General features: G+C 47.7%; 2 protein-coding genes across 3 annotated transcripts; one reads left to right on the plus strand and one right to left on the minus strand.

Annotated features, from left to right (window-relative positions):
- Positions 1 to 2,311: 2,311 nt before the first annotated feature.
- Positions 2,312 to 10,252, plus strand: LOC124706588 (RNA demethylase ALKBH10B-like). 2 transcript variants are annotated; one of them, XM_047238248.1, is made up of 7 exons: positions 2,312 to 3,068; positions 6,805 to 6,947; positions 7,104 to 7,221; positions 8,060 to 8,161; positions 8,337 to 8,452; positions 8,989 to 9,143; positions 9,358 to 10,252. In XM_047238248.1, the coding sequence occupies exons 1-7, from the start codon at positions 2,465 to 2,467 to the stop codon at positions 9,845 to 9,847; spliced, it is 1,728 nt and encodes a 575-aa protein (XP_047094204.1). In that variant the 5' UTR covers positions 2,312 to 2,464; the 3' UTR covers positions 9,848 to 10,252. The 2 variants fall into 2 exon arrangements, with proteins under 2 accessions (XP_047094204.1, XP_047094205.1); XM_047238249.1 differs by having other exon boundaries at positions 6,808 to 6,947.
- A 2,057-nt stretch (positions 10,253 to 12,309) lies between these two features.
- Positions 12,310 to 16,261, minus strand: LOC124706589. The gene is made up of 2 exons (XM_047238250.1): positions 15,006 to 16,261; positions 12,310 to 12,728 (listed from the first exon to the last, which is right to left on the minus strand). The coding sequence occupies exons 1-2, from the start codon at positions 16,247 to 16,249 to the stop codon at positions 12,692 to 12,694; spliced, it is 1,281 nt and encodes a 426-aa protein (XP_047094206.1). The 5' UTR covers positions 16,250 to 16,261; the 3' UTR covers positions 12,310 to 12,691.
- Between the last annotated feature and the right edge of the window lie 957 nt (positions 16,262 to 17,218).

A 17,218-nucleotide genomic window follows, 5' to 3' on the forward strand; every position in this document is an offset into this window, starting at 1 on the left:
AACTACCGAAAACTTGGTTGTCCTAAAAACAAAATAACCGTACTAGGAGCACAAACCTAACATCAAAGAAACAAGTACATTCTGGATGTGGATCTATGGTTTCTACCTTGTACTAGCACGAGAACGGCCGCTATACGTTACTGATTTTTCTTTTTAGTTCTCTCTAGCAGTTAATGCACATATTAGTGTGGCGATAACATTAAATAATAAATCATATTATAAAGAGAAGGCATGCTACAAAATTGAAATCACATTGATCTCTTGGGTGATGACATCACCTCATCCTCAAGAGAGTGAAGTCTTTGCTGCTTTATTTCTTCTGACTGGTAAAGAATTTACATGGCTCTTCTACTATAAGACAAGGGGAATCTACTGCATGAGCTAGATATTTTTGTTGTCTAGTTTTCTCTTGTCTTAACTTTTTATGTACTTTCTATACGGACCGACTTCATGCATTGATTCGTTGTCGTCGATCTTTATCTTGTCGTAACGTGATGGTACTTTCCGTACGGACCGACTTCATGCATAAATATAATGTTGACTATGATATTTGTTTGTCTCTTCTAGCAGTTAATGCATATACACTAGTGTGGTGGTTAAATTATGTAAGAGTTCACATATGGAGACATTACATGTTTTATAATTGAGATCATAGTCATCCTTTGTGCTCTATGGCATCATCCCATCCCTAAGAGAGTGCAGTTTTAAGTTCTTACTTGCGAAAAAAAATTACACGACACTTCTAGCAGTTAAATAATATACACTAGGGAGATCACAGTCATCCTTTGTGCTCTATGGCATCATCCCATCCCTAAGAGAGTGCAATTCTAAGTTCTTACTTGTGAAAAAAAAATTACACGGCACTTGTACTAGAAGATGGTTCCCTACAATGTCTGATGTGGACTACCTAAAATTCTCAGCTACCCTTTAGAGAAAACTATCGCATTAGCTAGGAGCAGAAACCCAACATCGAAGAAAAAAACGCACTCTCGGTATAGATCTTGGCTTCTTCCTCGTACTAGCACGAGAATGGCCGCTAGAGACAAGAAGGTTGGCGGTGGGGCTTGAGTTTTATCGTCGGGTAGGTTCTTCTTGTCGTAACTTTCCCGTACCTCCGTACGAACCGGCTTCATGTAGTGATACATTATTGATTGTCCTTTCTAGTCCTCTCCAGCAAGTAATGCACATATCAATGTGGCGGTTAAATTAAGGGCCTGTTTGGTTCCCGACCACACTTTGCCAAGCCTAACTTTGGCAAGTGTGGCAGCCACAAAAGTGTGGCTAGGATTTTGGAAGCCACAAAGTGTGGCAAAAGTTGGCAACAAATTCACTCTATGACAAGTGGGCCATATGGATAGTGAAGTGTGACAGCTCTAAAGTGTGGCAAGAACCAAACATATGCCAAATTACCAAACTTTGGCTTGGCAAAGTGTGGCTGGGAACCAAACAGGCCCTAAATAAAAAATCACATGTATGCAATTGAGATCATATAGTGAACCCTTAGACGCATTCGTAAAAAAAACTTAGACGCCATGGCATGCTGTGCAAATAATATCATGGTGATCCCCTAGGCACCATGCCATCATCCTCGATCGTCATCAAGATAGCGTGACCTTCGTTGCCTTATCTCTTGTAATAACACTCAAAGAATTTACATGGCTCTTTCGGTGGTAAGATGGCATCCCATGATGCCCATTGCTGGCTCCATAAAACTCTTTGCTACCTTCAAAAGGAAAGAAGAAATTGAGGACGCTCGGTTTCTGCAGGAGTTTAAACAGACAGCTCAAAAAAAAAATTGACTACCTTCCAAAAAGGAATCCTAATTACTTACGCTGCACACACTAGTACAGCCCGTGTCCACCCCATGCACGAAAATCTCCCGTATCCCAATCATGTCTTGCACCGGAAATGGACGGCCGGGATGGCGCGTGGTCCGACCCACGGCCAGCCGGTCCATGGCCGGGCGCCAAAGACCAGGCGCACGCCGTCGCCGCTCGTCCCGAGGCCGCCGTGAGTGACGTCCCCGGTGCGCCGAATCGCGCAGCCCATCCATCCTCTGATCTCTGTGGCGCAGCGCGCGGTCTACACGCGCCCCCGTAGGCCGGAATAAAGCGAGGCTGACCTTAATAACTAACGAACTACTGCCACCAAGCCTGTCGGATCTGCGCCCGTACCCGCTAGGCGAAGGCAGTCCATGGTGCCACGTCAGCCGTCGCCTGAGGCGCTGTTGGCTACGGGTACCCTGGGCCGCTTCTTCTCCGGGGGTATTTATAGGCCCCGAGAGAGAAGCGCTCCTCACACCGTCCTCTCCGATTTAGAACAGGGGCCTCGTCGCCATTACAAAAGCTTCCTTCCTCCCAGATATCATAGAGGGGACGACGCTTTACGCGGTCGTGCGTGCAAGGAGAGATAACCAGTGGTCACTCGGTGTGGTTACTCAGGTACTCTGGCGATCGCCGGAGCGATGACCACTTCGCCGGCCGAGTCCCCGGGGTCCCCCGTGGCGGCGCCGGATCAGGTGGCCGCGCGCGACGCCGTGATCGGCTGGTACCGCGGCGAGTTCGCCGCCGCCAACGCCGTCATCGACGCGCTCTGCGGCCACCTGGCGCAGATCGGCGGCGCCGCCGCCGCGGCGGAGTACGACGCCGTGTTCGCGGCCCTCCACCGCCGCCGCCTCAACTGGTTCCCCGTCCTCCACATGCAGAAGTTCTACTCCGTCAACGACGTCGCCGCCGAGCTCCGCCGCGTGGCCGACGCCCGCGCCGCCGTCGCCGCGGCAGCAGCGTGCTGCTCCGACGAGGAGGCCGCGTCCACCGTGATCCAGGAGCCCATGATGGACGAGCCCGTCGCCGTCGTTGAGCAGGCGCCCGCGCCCGTGCCGGAGCACGTGCACGAGCCGGTGCAGCCTGAGGTCGAGGCGACGGCGGAGGAGGAGGTGCAGCCTGAGGAGGACGCCGAGGCCGTCCCCGTGGTGGACGCGGAGCAGGAGCTGGACGGCGAGGATTCCTCGGGAGATTCGTCGGAGCGGAAGGCGGCCTCCACGGAAGACGACGCCGTCCCCGACGGCCGTAAGTACAACCACCATCCCCATTTATTAATCCTCGCTCGCGCACACATATTATTTAACCAAATACTATAATTTCCTCGCCCTCCAGAAAATTCCCTTTTTCGTCGTCCGTCCGCATTCGAATTCGAATTTCCCCCAACCGGCCGTGTTTCTTCCGTTGGTTCATCTGTCGTGGAAGTGTCGAACCGATCTCCGTTTTCGGCAAACGTTGGATCCGGTCGCCACCTGCCTTCCATGGATTTCTCCGCAAGCTTTCCCACTTTCAAAAATATCCCCTGTTTTATCGGGGCCTAGCCTAATAAGTAATAACCCAAAAAGGGACCGAATTAGGCTTCCCACTTTTTAAAATAAATATCCCCTGTTTTATCTGGAAGGGGGTCTAGCATAATAACCCAAAAAGGGGCCGAATTAGGCTTCGAAACCACGCTTTGTTTATTATGGTACGGTACCCTGGCGCCACTGTTGCTAAAGCGAACGCGCGGCCAGGTTAATGCATGTTAACGTGCCGGGTCGTGGAACCGCCGCGCGGGGCTCCACTCCGGTCTGGTGGTTAGGGTGAAAAACCTGCAGAGAGCGCCAATTATTTCCGTGCAGTCCCGCCGAAGGCTTAGCATATCGGACGGCGGAGGCAGGCTCGGCCGGTGAATCGTGGCCGCCGGTGCCGGCGGCGGCGGCGGCCCGGCGAAACGGGATCCGTAAAACCCTACGGGCTTTCCCTCTCTGAGGCAGCTTTATTTTTCTGTTAGGTTCGGCTGCAGTGCACGCGCCCTCGGCCACCCTTTTGGTGTCCCGTGGAAAGGACTGCCCAGTACGGCCGCTACCGGCCAACCGGTAATTACCTCATGCTCACTTTACCGCGGCCACTTTACCGATTATTAATTAACCAATCAACGTTAATTAATTATTATCGGGCGGGTGGCGCAGAAGCCGCCGCGCCGTGACGGGGAGTTTGGCGCGCCCGTGGCCTCGTCCTTCTCGCCGATCGCGGCGGCGCAGCATCGAGGGCATCGTCGTTCCGCTTTGTAGCCTGGTACAGCCTGCCGCCGTGGGGTTCCTCCATCCGGTGCACCAGCGATGATACGCTGTGCAGTCTGTATTTCCCGAGTAGAATATTTCAGGTGAATCTGGTGAGCATGTGCGCCGGGGGTCTCACGCTCTCACGGGATTTGGCGAGGTACGGTGTCGACAAAACCTGCCTAGCGTTAGCGGCGATGGCACCAACCCTCAAGGAACGCTCTCTGCTTTGGAGCCGTGCTAATTTGACTTTTGGGCTGTGCGTTTATTAGTGCTGCTTTGGCGTTCCACGTAGTGATGTGGGGATGGTTTGCCATCTTCATCTTCGGGCTAGAGTGACGAGTTATCATGCTTGGCTTGGCTACATCAGACTATATCGAAGGAAAGTCAAGAATGCACTCATGAGTGAAATAGCAAACCAACAAATGAATTAAGACTGCTTTATATCGGGAGACCAATATAAAGTACTCCACCGTGGAATGGACAAAATACGTGTAATCTTGGTTTGTCATCTCTTTCTTGGAGAGCTTGGCTGGCGACGCGTGGTGTTCTGCGCCCCAGCATATGTGACGCGTTAGAGTTGACATTATTATCCAGGGAAGTTGACAAACAATAGTTCTTGTAAAAAAGTAGTACTGTTATATCTAAATCGTCATGGTTCAACATGGAAGGTTTCCTCATCGTCGTCTAGCTAGCTCCCTGCTGATTCTCCCGGAGAGCGACACAAGTGATTTTCTGCAAAATTGGCCCTGCCCCGGAGGTCATGCTTTCCATTTTTCTCTTGGAAACAACTTTTATAATGTTATTACACATGTCGGTCATAGTAATTTGAGAAGTGAACACCTATGTAACTTTCAATGGTTAAGTCTTCCTTCAAAGCCACGAGTCTTTTGTACAGCGCCTCCCTGTAGTACAGGACTTTGGGGAGACATGCCCTGCGGCCGGGAGTGTGGCACGGGAACAAGCCTCCTCGTGCTGGCGTGGGTCTCATGAGGAGGGCGCGTCAGTCCAGTCAGGCTGCCTGCGTAGCGAGGTGGAGCCCGGCGGTCGACTGCCACCTCGCCGCGACGACCCGTCTGATCGCCATCAAACGGACGTTGCTGGAAGTAAATGGACCCACATGACCACCGCCGTGCAAAATTAAATTCTCTCCCCCACGGCCCGTGCTGCACGTGTCGGACGGCCACTCGGCTGGACCCTGATCGATCTGGTTCCAGAAGCCACAATCTCCGGCAGCCGAGCCTTGGATCTGGCAGTGCCGTTCCGATCGGAGCGTGCTCGTCCCCGGTGAGCTGTACACGTGGTTGGCCTTCTGCCTGGCTGGTGGGACCAAGAACAGTCCACCTGGACCATCTGGCCGCCCTCCTTCTCGAAACACCCCGACTTGTCTGTCTCCTCCATATAGCGCCATCCTTGTGGAAATCAGTGTGCATCATGGGGCCGGGGCTGCTTCCCGTCAGTCTTCAGCCAGCCGCCTGCGGGGCACACGCAGGGGTAGGTGTTTGTGCAGAGCAAGTGGGGCGTGTTAAGCACGTGGTTATAATATGGATCTTATGCGTTTCTGAAGTGAAAATTCAGGTTAACAGCGTAGCCAATGTCCGCATATGCACGTGGCCGTGTTTACATGCTTCGCTGACGCGATCATCGCTGCAGCTATACCTTGTCGGCTTGCTGCTAGCCATCACACCAATCTCTCGAAGCTAGACTTTATTCCACTCCGTACAAGATTTTCGGCCATCTCTTCAAAACTAACGACTGAGAGACCGCTACCTTTGGAAAGGAGAGGAGGAAAAGAAAATCTTGTGTTCTTCATGTGTCTAGGATAGTATGATTGACAATTGCGAAAGGAGGCAAAGGTCTTGCGATGCATAGAATGGTCTAACATCACGATCTTGATGCCTTTTTCTTCTTCTCGCAATAATTGAGCACATATTGGTCCCTGCTTGCAGCTTGCCGCTTGGTGCTCGCCTTGCCCCCACACTTATGCTATACTGTGCTAATGTCCATGTACATTCAGCTTCAGGGAATCTCCCTGTCTACACCCCGTCTTTCGTTATTGCGTTATCACGAAAGACAGCCTCTCCTTTCCTGCACGCCGTAGGGCCGTACTGGGTAGAAAATGACACGGAGTAGACTACAGCTTGGGGTCGAGGACGTTTCCTCCTGTGCTATGATGGGGATCTCGGAAGATCCAATAATGAAACCGCACCATGCTTTGATTTTGTATACGTTTGAATCTTCAAAAAATGGGTGATCAGCTGGACGCCTGGACCCTTCGTTGCCGCGTGACTGTGCCCACTAACGAACCTTAGCGGTAGGTGAAGATCAGATTGTGCCGTTCCAGAAAAGCTCAGACGAAATACATTTCGTATTTTATACTTTTTTCTTACAGAAGAATCTCCTGTCCAAAACCTGTTGGTGATGACCTACCATGCATGCTAGCCTCATTTCTCGTTTTGTGAACACCTTCATGCCACACCTGCTTTTTTAAAATGTGTTCCTTATTGCGAGCTAAAGGATGAGCCAACGAGAACCGAATTTTACTGACGACACAATCCCTTTGTTTTTATTTACTGCATTTGCTGAAGCAGTAGTTTCTTTTTTTCTCCCTCAAGAACGATAGAACACTTCAAAACATTTTGCGTCCCTTTTGCACTCGCACTAGTCGAAATGCATAGTTATGCAAATGCTCCGAACCCTCTCTGAGATTCTATATTGCTCAGCAGATAACACCGATCAAGGATCGCAAGGCAGCCTGCCAGAGAGCTACCCTATCTGCTCCGACCACGAGGACTGCATCGCCCGCCCCGAGAGGATCAAGATCCAGAAGGGTTTCATGGCCAAGGAGTCCGTCAAGGGGCACATGGCGAGTTCCATCTTTACACCACTCGGCAAACTTTCTGTATTGGAAGAACTAGAGATGCTGTAGGAAGTAGTAGCACTTCCACTGATCTACCATTTCATAACACCTCTTTGTGAAGGTCCTGTTTTCTGACAGATGTTTATAACCTTGTGTTATCAGGTTAACGTTGTGAAGGGCTTGAAGATATATGAAGATGTGTTCACCACATCCGAGCTCGTGAAGGTTGCTGACTTCATCAATGGAATTCGTCAGGCTGGCAGAAACGGAGAGCTTTCAGGTAAGTTGTGTTCTGTTGCTTTGGTGCTTCTTCGTTCTTGAAATGATTTAAAAATCAGCATTTTCGCATTTGTTTCGTGAGCTGCCATTTATTTTCCTGCTTTTTCTGGTGTCCATTCCTTTCTGGTTACACCTGTTGTGTCCACAAGACCATAACTAACCTTCGATATTATCCAGTTGATGCTTTCGAGATACCAGATATTCCTTACAGCTGATAGCACCTAATTGTGGTCCTAGTTCGGGCACTAGTGCTTTTTTCTGTTGGGGGTGATGGTTTTGTCTGATATACTTCTGTGCTAACTGACTCAGTATCTACAGGTTGTAGTTCATAGCAATTGTCTCCATATATAGGCTAGCAGGTTGTAGGCTAAAATAGTTATTATTGTTACATAGAACATTGCCGGTCATCCTAATCTAGGAAATGCAAACTTGAATTTTAGAAGAAAAAGTCATCAACGTACTGATTTCAATACCTGGCCGCTTTTGACGTATTGTCATCCTAATCTAGGAAATACAAGGGCATTGCACACAAACCTGTGCATGCTGACTCATGTAAGACCTCAACCTGCCAGCCTTGTTTAATTATTGAGTATAATTCAGTGTTAAGGTTTGATATAGAGCTCACAACCTTGGTATGGTTGTATAGGGTTTTGGCCATATTTTTTTTATAACAGGCAAGTAAGCTGCCTGAACTTGACTAAATGACAGAATTTCCCGGCTAGCTTCCTTATGGGCGCTCGGCTAACTTGTCTCTTGAAATGTCATTTCCTGTTGGCATGTTTGCCCTTGTGCTGTTGCCTTGACCATTTTGATGCTAATTCTCTAGTTTCAAAATTCAGGTGAAACATTCATATTCTTCAACAAGCAGATCAAGGGGAACAAGAGGGAGATCATTCAGCTCGGCGTCCCTTTATTCCAACACACCACAGAGGAAAGCAATTGTATGTTCAGGCAAAATGGCAGCCCATACTACGTTCTCTTGAGCATACATACAGTTGCAAGAATATTCTTTTCGGTGTGTGGGATATTTGCATGAATATCCCATCTCCAGACAATGAAAGGCCCTAGTGATTGATGTCGTAACTTACACCTGTCTTGGCTTCGCCTTGTGTGCAGGTCACATAGAACCAATCCCAGTTGTCCTGCAGGCTGTCATTGACCACCTTGTTCTTTGGCGCTTAATACCAGAAAGCAGGAAACCAAACAGTGTCATCATCAATTTCTTCGATGAGGTAGGTGTTGTTCTGCTGTTGTTGTTTAATTATAGAATACACATAACTAAATGAAACCAAATGAGCTTTTGCTTCTGTTACTGTCGTGAGATTTGCTGTCCAATTCGAGCCACAACTGAGTCTGTACACACTTTTCTTCCCCTTTAAAACTAGCCACTTGTGTATACAAATAGCAAACTGATTTTGGAGATTACAACTAGTGAATTCTTTTAGGGCCAACTATCCATATTCAATATTTGTGGTCCTTACAAGAAGATACGCCCAAATCATTGCTCCTCATGAAGTGTAATACTGTGCAGCTTTGCACGTTGCAAGCTCATGGTAGAAGTCACGGGTGGGGAAAAGTGAAAAAACGTGAAATTGTTTCACAGGATGAAAGGGAAAAAAAAAAAGAATCCCATTTCATATGTACCTGCTAGTACTTATGTCATTGCTGCAGTCAAAAGCTAGGAGTACTAGTTGTTGCCATCGAGAGTTCATTTGTCTGAAACTTGTCGAGTTGTTGGTCTCTGACAGTTCGTTAAATTGTTTCACAGGATGAACACTCGCAGCCCTACTTCAAGCCTCCCCATCTGGACAACCCCATTTCCACTCTCCTGCTGTCTGAGACCTCAATGGCATTTGGAAGGTCACTTGTCACCGACAACAATGGCAACTACAAGGGACCCCTGACACTCTCGTTGAAGCATGGGTACGTACGCTTAAACACTAAGGCTTTGATTACTGAAAAAATCTTCAAACTGAAGAGAATTTGAAGAAAAATGCTTAAATTCAAATTTTCAATTTTTTCAACTTACTGCCAGTGGCAATCTACATCTTCCTGATTTTTTTCTCTTACTGTTTCATCTAGTCAAAGAAAGCATTCAGCTGTTACTATAGCTTACTATTATTGATGATCTTTGCAGATCACTTCTTGTGATGCGAGGGAACAGCGCGGACATGGCACGCCACGTCGTGTGCCCGTCGTCCAACAGGCGCGTGAGCATCACCTTCGTGAGGGTGAGGCCATCGACGCCGGTGGACCTCAGCCCGCTCCCGTCGCCCACCAAGGCCATGACGCTCTGGCAGCCTCCGCCGACCGCGGCAGCTGCTGGCATGCAGAAACAGCCCCACGGAGGCAACGGGGCCATCATTGGCTACGGCCCTGCGCCGCAGGCCATGCTCGCCCCGGCGTGGGGAATGGCCGTGCGCGCCGCGCCCATGATGATGGTCGCGCCGGCGAGGCCAATGGTGATGGCGCCCTCAAGCAACATCAACAAGAGGATGGGGCGCGGCGGTACAGGCGTGTTCCTGCCGTGGACTGTCGGGCCCAAGAGGTATAACAAGCACCTCCCCCCGCGCATCCAGAAGCGCCGGTTCTCGGCGATGATGTCGCCGATAGAGACACAGGGCTGAAGAAGCACCGGGCAGACAGACATTGATCCACCACGCCACGGGCGGCGTATTCGTTCGATCTCGTAGGCTGCATACCTCCGGTTCGTGGAGCGGGTTTTCTTCTTCTTCCGAGGCAAAGAAAAAGTTCAGAAACGCGCGGGCAGTGTCTGTCACTGCCCTCCCTGTGTATTTTGTTGGTGACTGACTCTCGTCGTCCTCCTCCTCTTCAGAAGTGGTGTTGGTATTTTTTTTTTCTTGTGGGGTTTGTTCTGCCTGTAATTTAGCTGAGTAGCACAAGGCCGAAGCGGTACGTAGAAAATATGATTAGGGATAGGTGAGCTCAGAATCAATCAAAAACGTTTTTTTGTCTATCATCTCCGGTTCCTAGAAAGAACTGGATGCATATGGATGTTGCTGTTCATGTTCTGCCGAGTTTGAGTTTGCCTATCTATAATTCTATATAGAGGTAGAAGATGAATTAGTTTCGTGTTGCTCCCTTGTGGAATGTGGATACATCTGGGAACAGCATGAGAAAAAAAAAATCACCTTGACTTACATAATCTAATTTGAAAAGAATTGAACGAAACAGGATGAAATAGACATGCTTTGTCACAGGACCAGCGATGAGGGAAATCACAGCATCATTACCCGACACACGACGTTCCGATGACTCTTCACAATAGATGATCAACAAAGAAACGACAACACGACAGTCAAAAAAAAGAAGCGACAACACAACACGAAGCACACCCTTGCGGTAGCAGGAAAATAATCCTAGAGCAGGTTCTTATCATAAACCAGGATACTTTTGAAAGTATCATTTCATCCCTGATTGTGTTTTATTTAAATCTGACAATGAGGATAAGCCAAAGTGGAAATGGACAAAAAGTAGGCAATTCACTGTAAGAAGTGTGTACAAGCAGATCTGCAGAAATGGGATTGACAGATCATTCAAACATCTTTGGAAAAGCAAAGTCCCACTGAAAATTAAAATCTGGCTCTGGCTGATTTGGCATAATGCCATTGCCACTAAGGATAATTTGGTGAAAAGAAATTGGAAGGGTGACCCTCTTTGTGAATTCTGTTCCACAAATGAATCTATTCTACACCTTTTCTTCTCTTGCCCTGCAGCTCAATACATGTGGAGTTTGGTGGGGATGGCTGTGGGTGCTCCTACTCGCCCTGGATCCTTTGCACAATTCTTCTGGTGGATGCCACAGTTTTCCAGTGCAAGTCGTAATGTACAAATTGCTGGCATTGCTGCTATTTGCTGGGCAATTTGGAAAACGCGTAATAGTTCCTGCTTTGAGAAGAAAACCATGAAAAATCCTGTTGACTTAATCTTCCTTGCTACCTCTTTTATGAAATATTGGGCAGGTGCTCACTCTGAAACGGAGGCGACCCAACTTCAGCAAGGCGCTGCAGCTCTCATCAACCTGGCCCTGGGTGCTGGAGGTGGAGGGGGAGCTGGGAATGCGACGGTGGTCAATCAACAGCTGAGGCTTGAACAAGGTGATGCTGCGATGGATACTGACGCACAAGACAATGCAGATGCTGCTGATGATAATATGCAAACATGATGGAGTCCGTTCTCGATGTCCTCAGGAGGAATCGTCATATCTTGACGCTGTTTGGTCATCTCCCGGAGAGTTTCTACTCTCTGTGTGCTGTAATAGAGCTTTTTTTTTTGATCAGAAGGGGTAGCTTATGGTCACTTAGTTCGTTGGTACTGGAGTAGTTTCTCTTTTTCTGCTGTTGTTTTTGCTGTATATATAACTTGACAAAACTGACGATGTATTTTCGTTATCCCATGATAATGAAAATTCGATCCCTAGTGGGGGATTGCCTGGAAAAAAATTTAAATCTTAAGGGAAATTGCGGTGGTTGGCTTTTGAAGCTCATTAGACAATGTGCTCTTCCAAAAGAAGCATATCACGTGTGAATCGAAACTACTGTACTTTAGACGCATTTGAGTTCACTTATTACAGCATCCACCATTCCAACTGGTCAATTAAATCTGATGGTCAGCTTCCCATAAAACCACTGAAAAGCAAATATAAACCAGCAAGCGTGTTTGTGATATTCACATGTGCCATTTGTTTCAGGTGACCAGCCATTTGTTATTTAAAAAGAAGCATACTATCACATAACCAAATATGAGTTTCACCTGAAACAAAATGGCACATGTGAATCGAAACTCAAAGCGCTCTCTACGAGTCTGCCCTGCCATGGGACCAGCCAAAAAAAAAATACAAACACAAGGCACAGAGACGATCGAGGAAATTCAGTCCAACATTCTTCATCAGAGACAAGGTGTGCTGTTGTTACGGTGCAAGAAGAATTTGCCTGTAGCCAGGGTAGAACTGCACATAGCAACTTAGCCTGACTTTGACAGGAGACACAGACGATGCGGGCAGCTGCCACTCCGTTTCCCACTTTCACTCTATTTTTCTTTCGTCTTCCCAGAGATTTGAACAGCAATATGAAACATGAAATATTTTTTCCTTATTAAATAACACAGACTTCATGCGGTTCCAAGCATGAACTGTACATGCATCACAGCAACTGCACTCTAAATCACAACTACGTACATCATCCATACCCAACACAAGGATTCTTGAGGCTGGAACACATCCTCCAGTTGCATAATAGCATCCTAAATTCCTAATGTAGTACCCCACCTCCCTTCCATTCCATATTAGTTGCACTGATTTAGTACAAAACTTTGTACTAAATTAACGATGACTAATATGGAATGGAGAGAGTAGAAATTAAGGGGTTTATACCGAAAACAAAAGAATAAAATGTTGGTTCTGGCACCTCCAGTTAAGAGATGTATTTATATCAGCTTCGATAAAATGCAGCTCACTCCTCCTTGATGGCACCTTTGTCCCTGGCACTTCTGTTTCAAGTTGATTCAAGAGTCAGAAATATCAGAAGAGCAAACTGAAATAGACAATAATAGTTCAATACTGGATGGTGCAATGGTGCTCCAATATCTTAATTATACATTTATTAAAAATATATAGATGAATGCCTCAATATCTCTTCTAGTCTGAAGTTAGGCATAACAAACCAGACATCACACAAGAAAAAAAACCCGGTACCAACTGGGGAATGATATCCCTCCATTGGCTATACGTTGTTAGATAGAATATGAAACCTCTCCGTGCTTTTTAGCACAAATAGCACCCCTTAGGAGTCCGTGCTTTGCGTAGGATTCAAAATCAGGATGGGCAGGTTCAGCACCTTGAACTCCTGCCACTGAGCATGTTCTCACCACTGGTCACACAAGGAAAAAACAAGTACAAAATACGAGAATTGCGGTGGAGAACCTGCAGCTGCTCCCCACCCCAAATCCCACCCTCGGCTTACTATCTATAGCCGTTCGTTATTAGTACCTGTACACAGTTTTTGCCTTGTATTACAGGGGAAAAAGTAGTATCTGCAGCGTATCAATTTGTTTCTTTAATGCCCTTAGTGTGACGTCATACAGAAGGATCAGATAGGCATTAATCTCCCCCTCCCCCCACCCGACACACACACACCTCCTTCCGTTGGGCTTGTCACCCCTGTCCTTCCTCCCCCTCCCCTACTCCAAACATCGACATTAATTTCCACCCCTGCCTCCTGTCCTCGATTCCGTGGCGGCCCAGATCCATGCTCCGCCGTCAGGAAGTATACAAGCCTCGTCATATTCGTCATCCCCTCCAACAGCAACCGCCGCGAGCACCTCCATCCCAGCGCCACCATCGGCAAGTGGTCCACTGGCGAAGCTGTCGCCAGATCCGGCCTCCAGGTGCCCCTCCTATGCATACTCTATGGTTTCTAGAAGGAATTGATGCCAACTTTTTCTTTTATGTGGTCCTTTGGTTGGTCCGAGTGTTATGGAAGCAAAAAAAATTCTCTATTCTCTCTCATGCCTTTTGATACTTCATTGTCCTGATCATGTATAGTGATCTAGTTTAGCTTGTGGTTGAAGGAATTGGTCCGAGATTTTTGATTTATTAAGACCGCACATACAATTTTTTCCCCTCAAGTATCCGATCTGTTTCTCTATTCTTCAATGGTGATTCGATGAGATCGTACACGGAACCGTGTGACATGATGCAAAATTATGATGTTATAAAAGGGATCCAGTAGGTTATTGTATCCTATTTTTTGTGTTCGTGTTGCAGAGATTTCTATTTTATATAAACCATTTTCTTGATATTTTTGTTGAACCAAGAGGTCTATTCTTGGTCCAGCAGATATTTTTTGTTCAAGGGAATCTCGACAATAAATGTCTATAGATAGCTTGCTCTAATAATTCATTTGTTAATCTGTATGTGTAAAACATGTATGAGAAATAAGTATCAAAAATCAATTTCTGGATCACATACAATACTTTTTAATATCAGAATTTATTTATTGGATCATATATGAAATTTGTTAATATCAGAAATTAATTTGGATCCAATCTGTACCGGCCCGTTCTTATGACGATTGCACCAGCACATTTAGTGCATACATGTGGTGTATTTCCTTTTAACAGAGTTATAGTCATTTGAATCTATATTTCCTAATTAATAACACTACTTTGTCCAGTGATCGCGAAGTAACACTACACCGACCAGGATATGCCTCCACTATGTTCTATAGCTTCTAGTGATCAATAAATCTGGACTGAATACATAATCATCATGATATATCTGAACTGGAAAACATGCATAAACACAAGTCTGATAGTGTAAATTAGGCAATAGACAACTTAAATTCACACGAGTATCATGCATTAGCAGATAGGGTATGATGGGATAGTCATTCAATTAACTCTGCATTTGTCATACAGAATTGCTGAGGTTCACAGTTCATCAAATTCATAATATGAAAAATTGAAAAGTAAACACTTCTTTCTTAAAGATTACATTAAAAATAGAGTTTTATATGAACACTCCTAATAGTAAGACCATCTAAATTACTCTATGGCAGAACTAGTTAAGAAGTGAGTCATTCATTAAATAACATGTTCAGTTTGTATCAATCTCTTGATTGCAGTAGATAAGTCTTGACATATTCACCTGTTAGGAATCCTAGCTATGCAATCAACTAGACAAGGCGTTAAAGTAATGCAGATTGCAAAAAATAGTACTCGGGAAGAGCATTATGCATAACACCCAAAGGTCAAACAGAGACAAACCTTGCAGCAGCATCCTTGGGCGCAGGAAATGTGGGAGGCCAGACCATCATAAAAGGATAAATGTGAACAAAGAATTGTTCATGTGCTGTCAAGTCAGAGACTTTAAGCAACTCCCTGCGCTTAATATCCAAGTAGAGTATGGATGTACCCATCACCAAAACGATAAACTCAGCATTGTCCCCCGCCTCTTTCATTCGGACAAGAGTATGCTCGTCCCCCACAGTGTGGTCCGCCGTCCTCAAGGCAACAAACATCTCACGCAGACAAACGGTATCCACCAGCGACCAATTGCTAGTGCTGCTACTATGGAGCCAAATGCGAAGTTTCAGATCCTTTAATTGAATGAGATAAACCCCAGAATCATCATCTGTCTTTGCTAACTGGACATCTCTATCAAGAAATTCCACCCCTTCTGGGAGCTGAATTGTGAAGAAACTCGAGTCCTTGAGATCCACCACAAGGATGCCGCGCAAGATGGCCGCCACACATCTTGTATTGTCGGCGAGGACAATGTTTTGACGGCTCAAAGCGCCCGCCATATAGATCTTGTTATCAATAAGCAGAGGTTTTGGTTCTGACGGCAGATAGGGAAACTCTGTTGTGGCTGAGGTGTGCTTGCTCCAGACACCGCCTTGCAGCATATAAACGTGCACCGTGTATCCATGATCGATAGACTGCATCAACAGCCACAGGTAGGGCAGGCCGCTGCGGTCACCTTCTCTGAAGAGGAGCTTCTCAAATGTGTAATTGGCAGGAGTGACATGGTCGAGCGGGGGTAGCTCCGGGACAACGGGCATGCTTCTTGATGGGAAGAGCGGGCTGTACACTCGACTCGTCAATCCGTTGCCGCCCTGCTCGGAGATGATGATGACGCTGCCGTTCGTGCAGTCCCAGATGAAGGAGTCCAGCTCGAATCTGCCGCGGCGGCAGACGGCGGCGAGCTCCGGATGCTGAGACGGCATCTGGACGAAGCGCGGGGCGGTCGTGCCTCCCGCGGTGGCGACGTAGAAGCCGAGGGGGCGGAGCGGGTGGAGTTTGCGGAAGCGGCGGAGGAAAGCCGGGTCGGAGGCGTGGCCGAGCCACCGCTTGCTGACGAGGGCGGCGCGGACGAGATCGGTAGGGAAGGCGAGGCGGACGATGATCTCGCAGAGGAGGTTGTCGTCGTCGAGGACCTTAGATACGTCGTGCGAGGGGGGCTGCGCCGGCGTTGGGGAAGTCGGCGGCCGCGGCCGCTTGGGTTCCATGGCGATTTGGTCTGTGAGATTGGGTTAGGGTAAAAAGGAGAAGTAGCACGGTAGGATTTTCACTTTGACGGGACAGGCCTGTGAACTCCAGCCCACCGCCTACCCAAGTCCAGCCCACAAATAGAACCACAACGGCTGCACAGATACAACCTGATAAGAGCCCATTGTAGCGAGCGCACCAAAAGGGAACCGCTCCCACCAAACCAGGAACCGCTCCGACAACGGGGCAATCTCTGCCGGCAAACTGCACCGGCCAGCCGCCGGTCCCTGCCTTCTCCATCGGCCGTTTCGGCGATGGAAGGGGGTGGAGACCCCGGAGTATCGGCTCCAGCCAGTAGTTATTGGCAAGTGTTTTCTTGGGTCGCCGTTCTATGTAGAAGATTGCGTCGTGTCGGAATAATTTACATCCCTGCTCTTTCTCCATCTCGGCGTCGCTCTAACCGGTGACATCGGAGGGCAGGTGGCCTGGTCTTCTCGTCGGTCTGCGGATCTGGTAAGATTCGTGTCTGGCAGTTGGCGTTCGGCACTCTCGCGGGTGACGGTTGCGTTGGCTGCTGCAGTTATGTTTGGCGTCTTGCAGTTGGGTGTGAGGATGACGGCAGGCGGCAGCGTTTATCTTCTTCGATTGAGTCTGGAGATGATGACGGTGTTGGGATCTGGTGACCACGGGGAAGATCCCCGGCCGACGTGCCACAAAGTCTCGGGCTCGTCCTCTGCGACGACCCGGTTCATCGGCTCAAAAAGCATCATTGAATGCGATGGTGCTCTCCCATATCTAGGCGTGGTGGTTGTTCGCCTCTTTTTCTAGCGCTACCATGGTGACAGTGGATGAAAATGGACGATGTTTCGGCGAGGCACAGGTTTCTCCAAGGGTGAACTTGTAGTTTTACTGAGTTTTCTTGTGCAAAGTTGCTTGATGCAAATATTTGTCTTGTGTGGTGATCATATGTGTAATCTGTAAACAGATTG

This window comes from Lolium rigidum, chromosome 4 (assembly GCF_022539505.1).
Source record: "Lolium rigidum isolate FL_2022 chromosome 4, APGP_CSIRO_Lrig_0.1, whole genome shotgun sequence".
Classification (NCBI taxonomy): Eukaryota; Viridiplantae; Streptophyta; class Magnoliopsida; order Poales; family Poaceae; genus Lolium; species Lolium rigidum.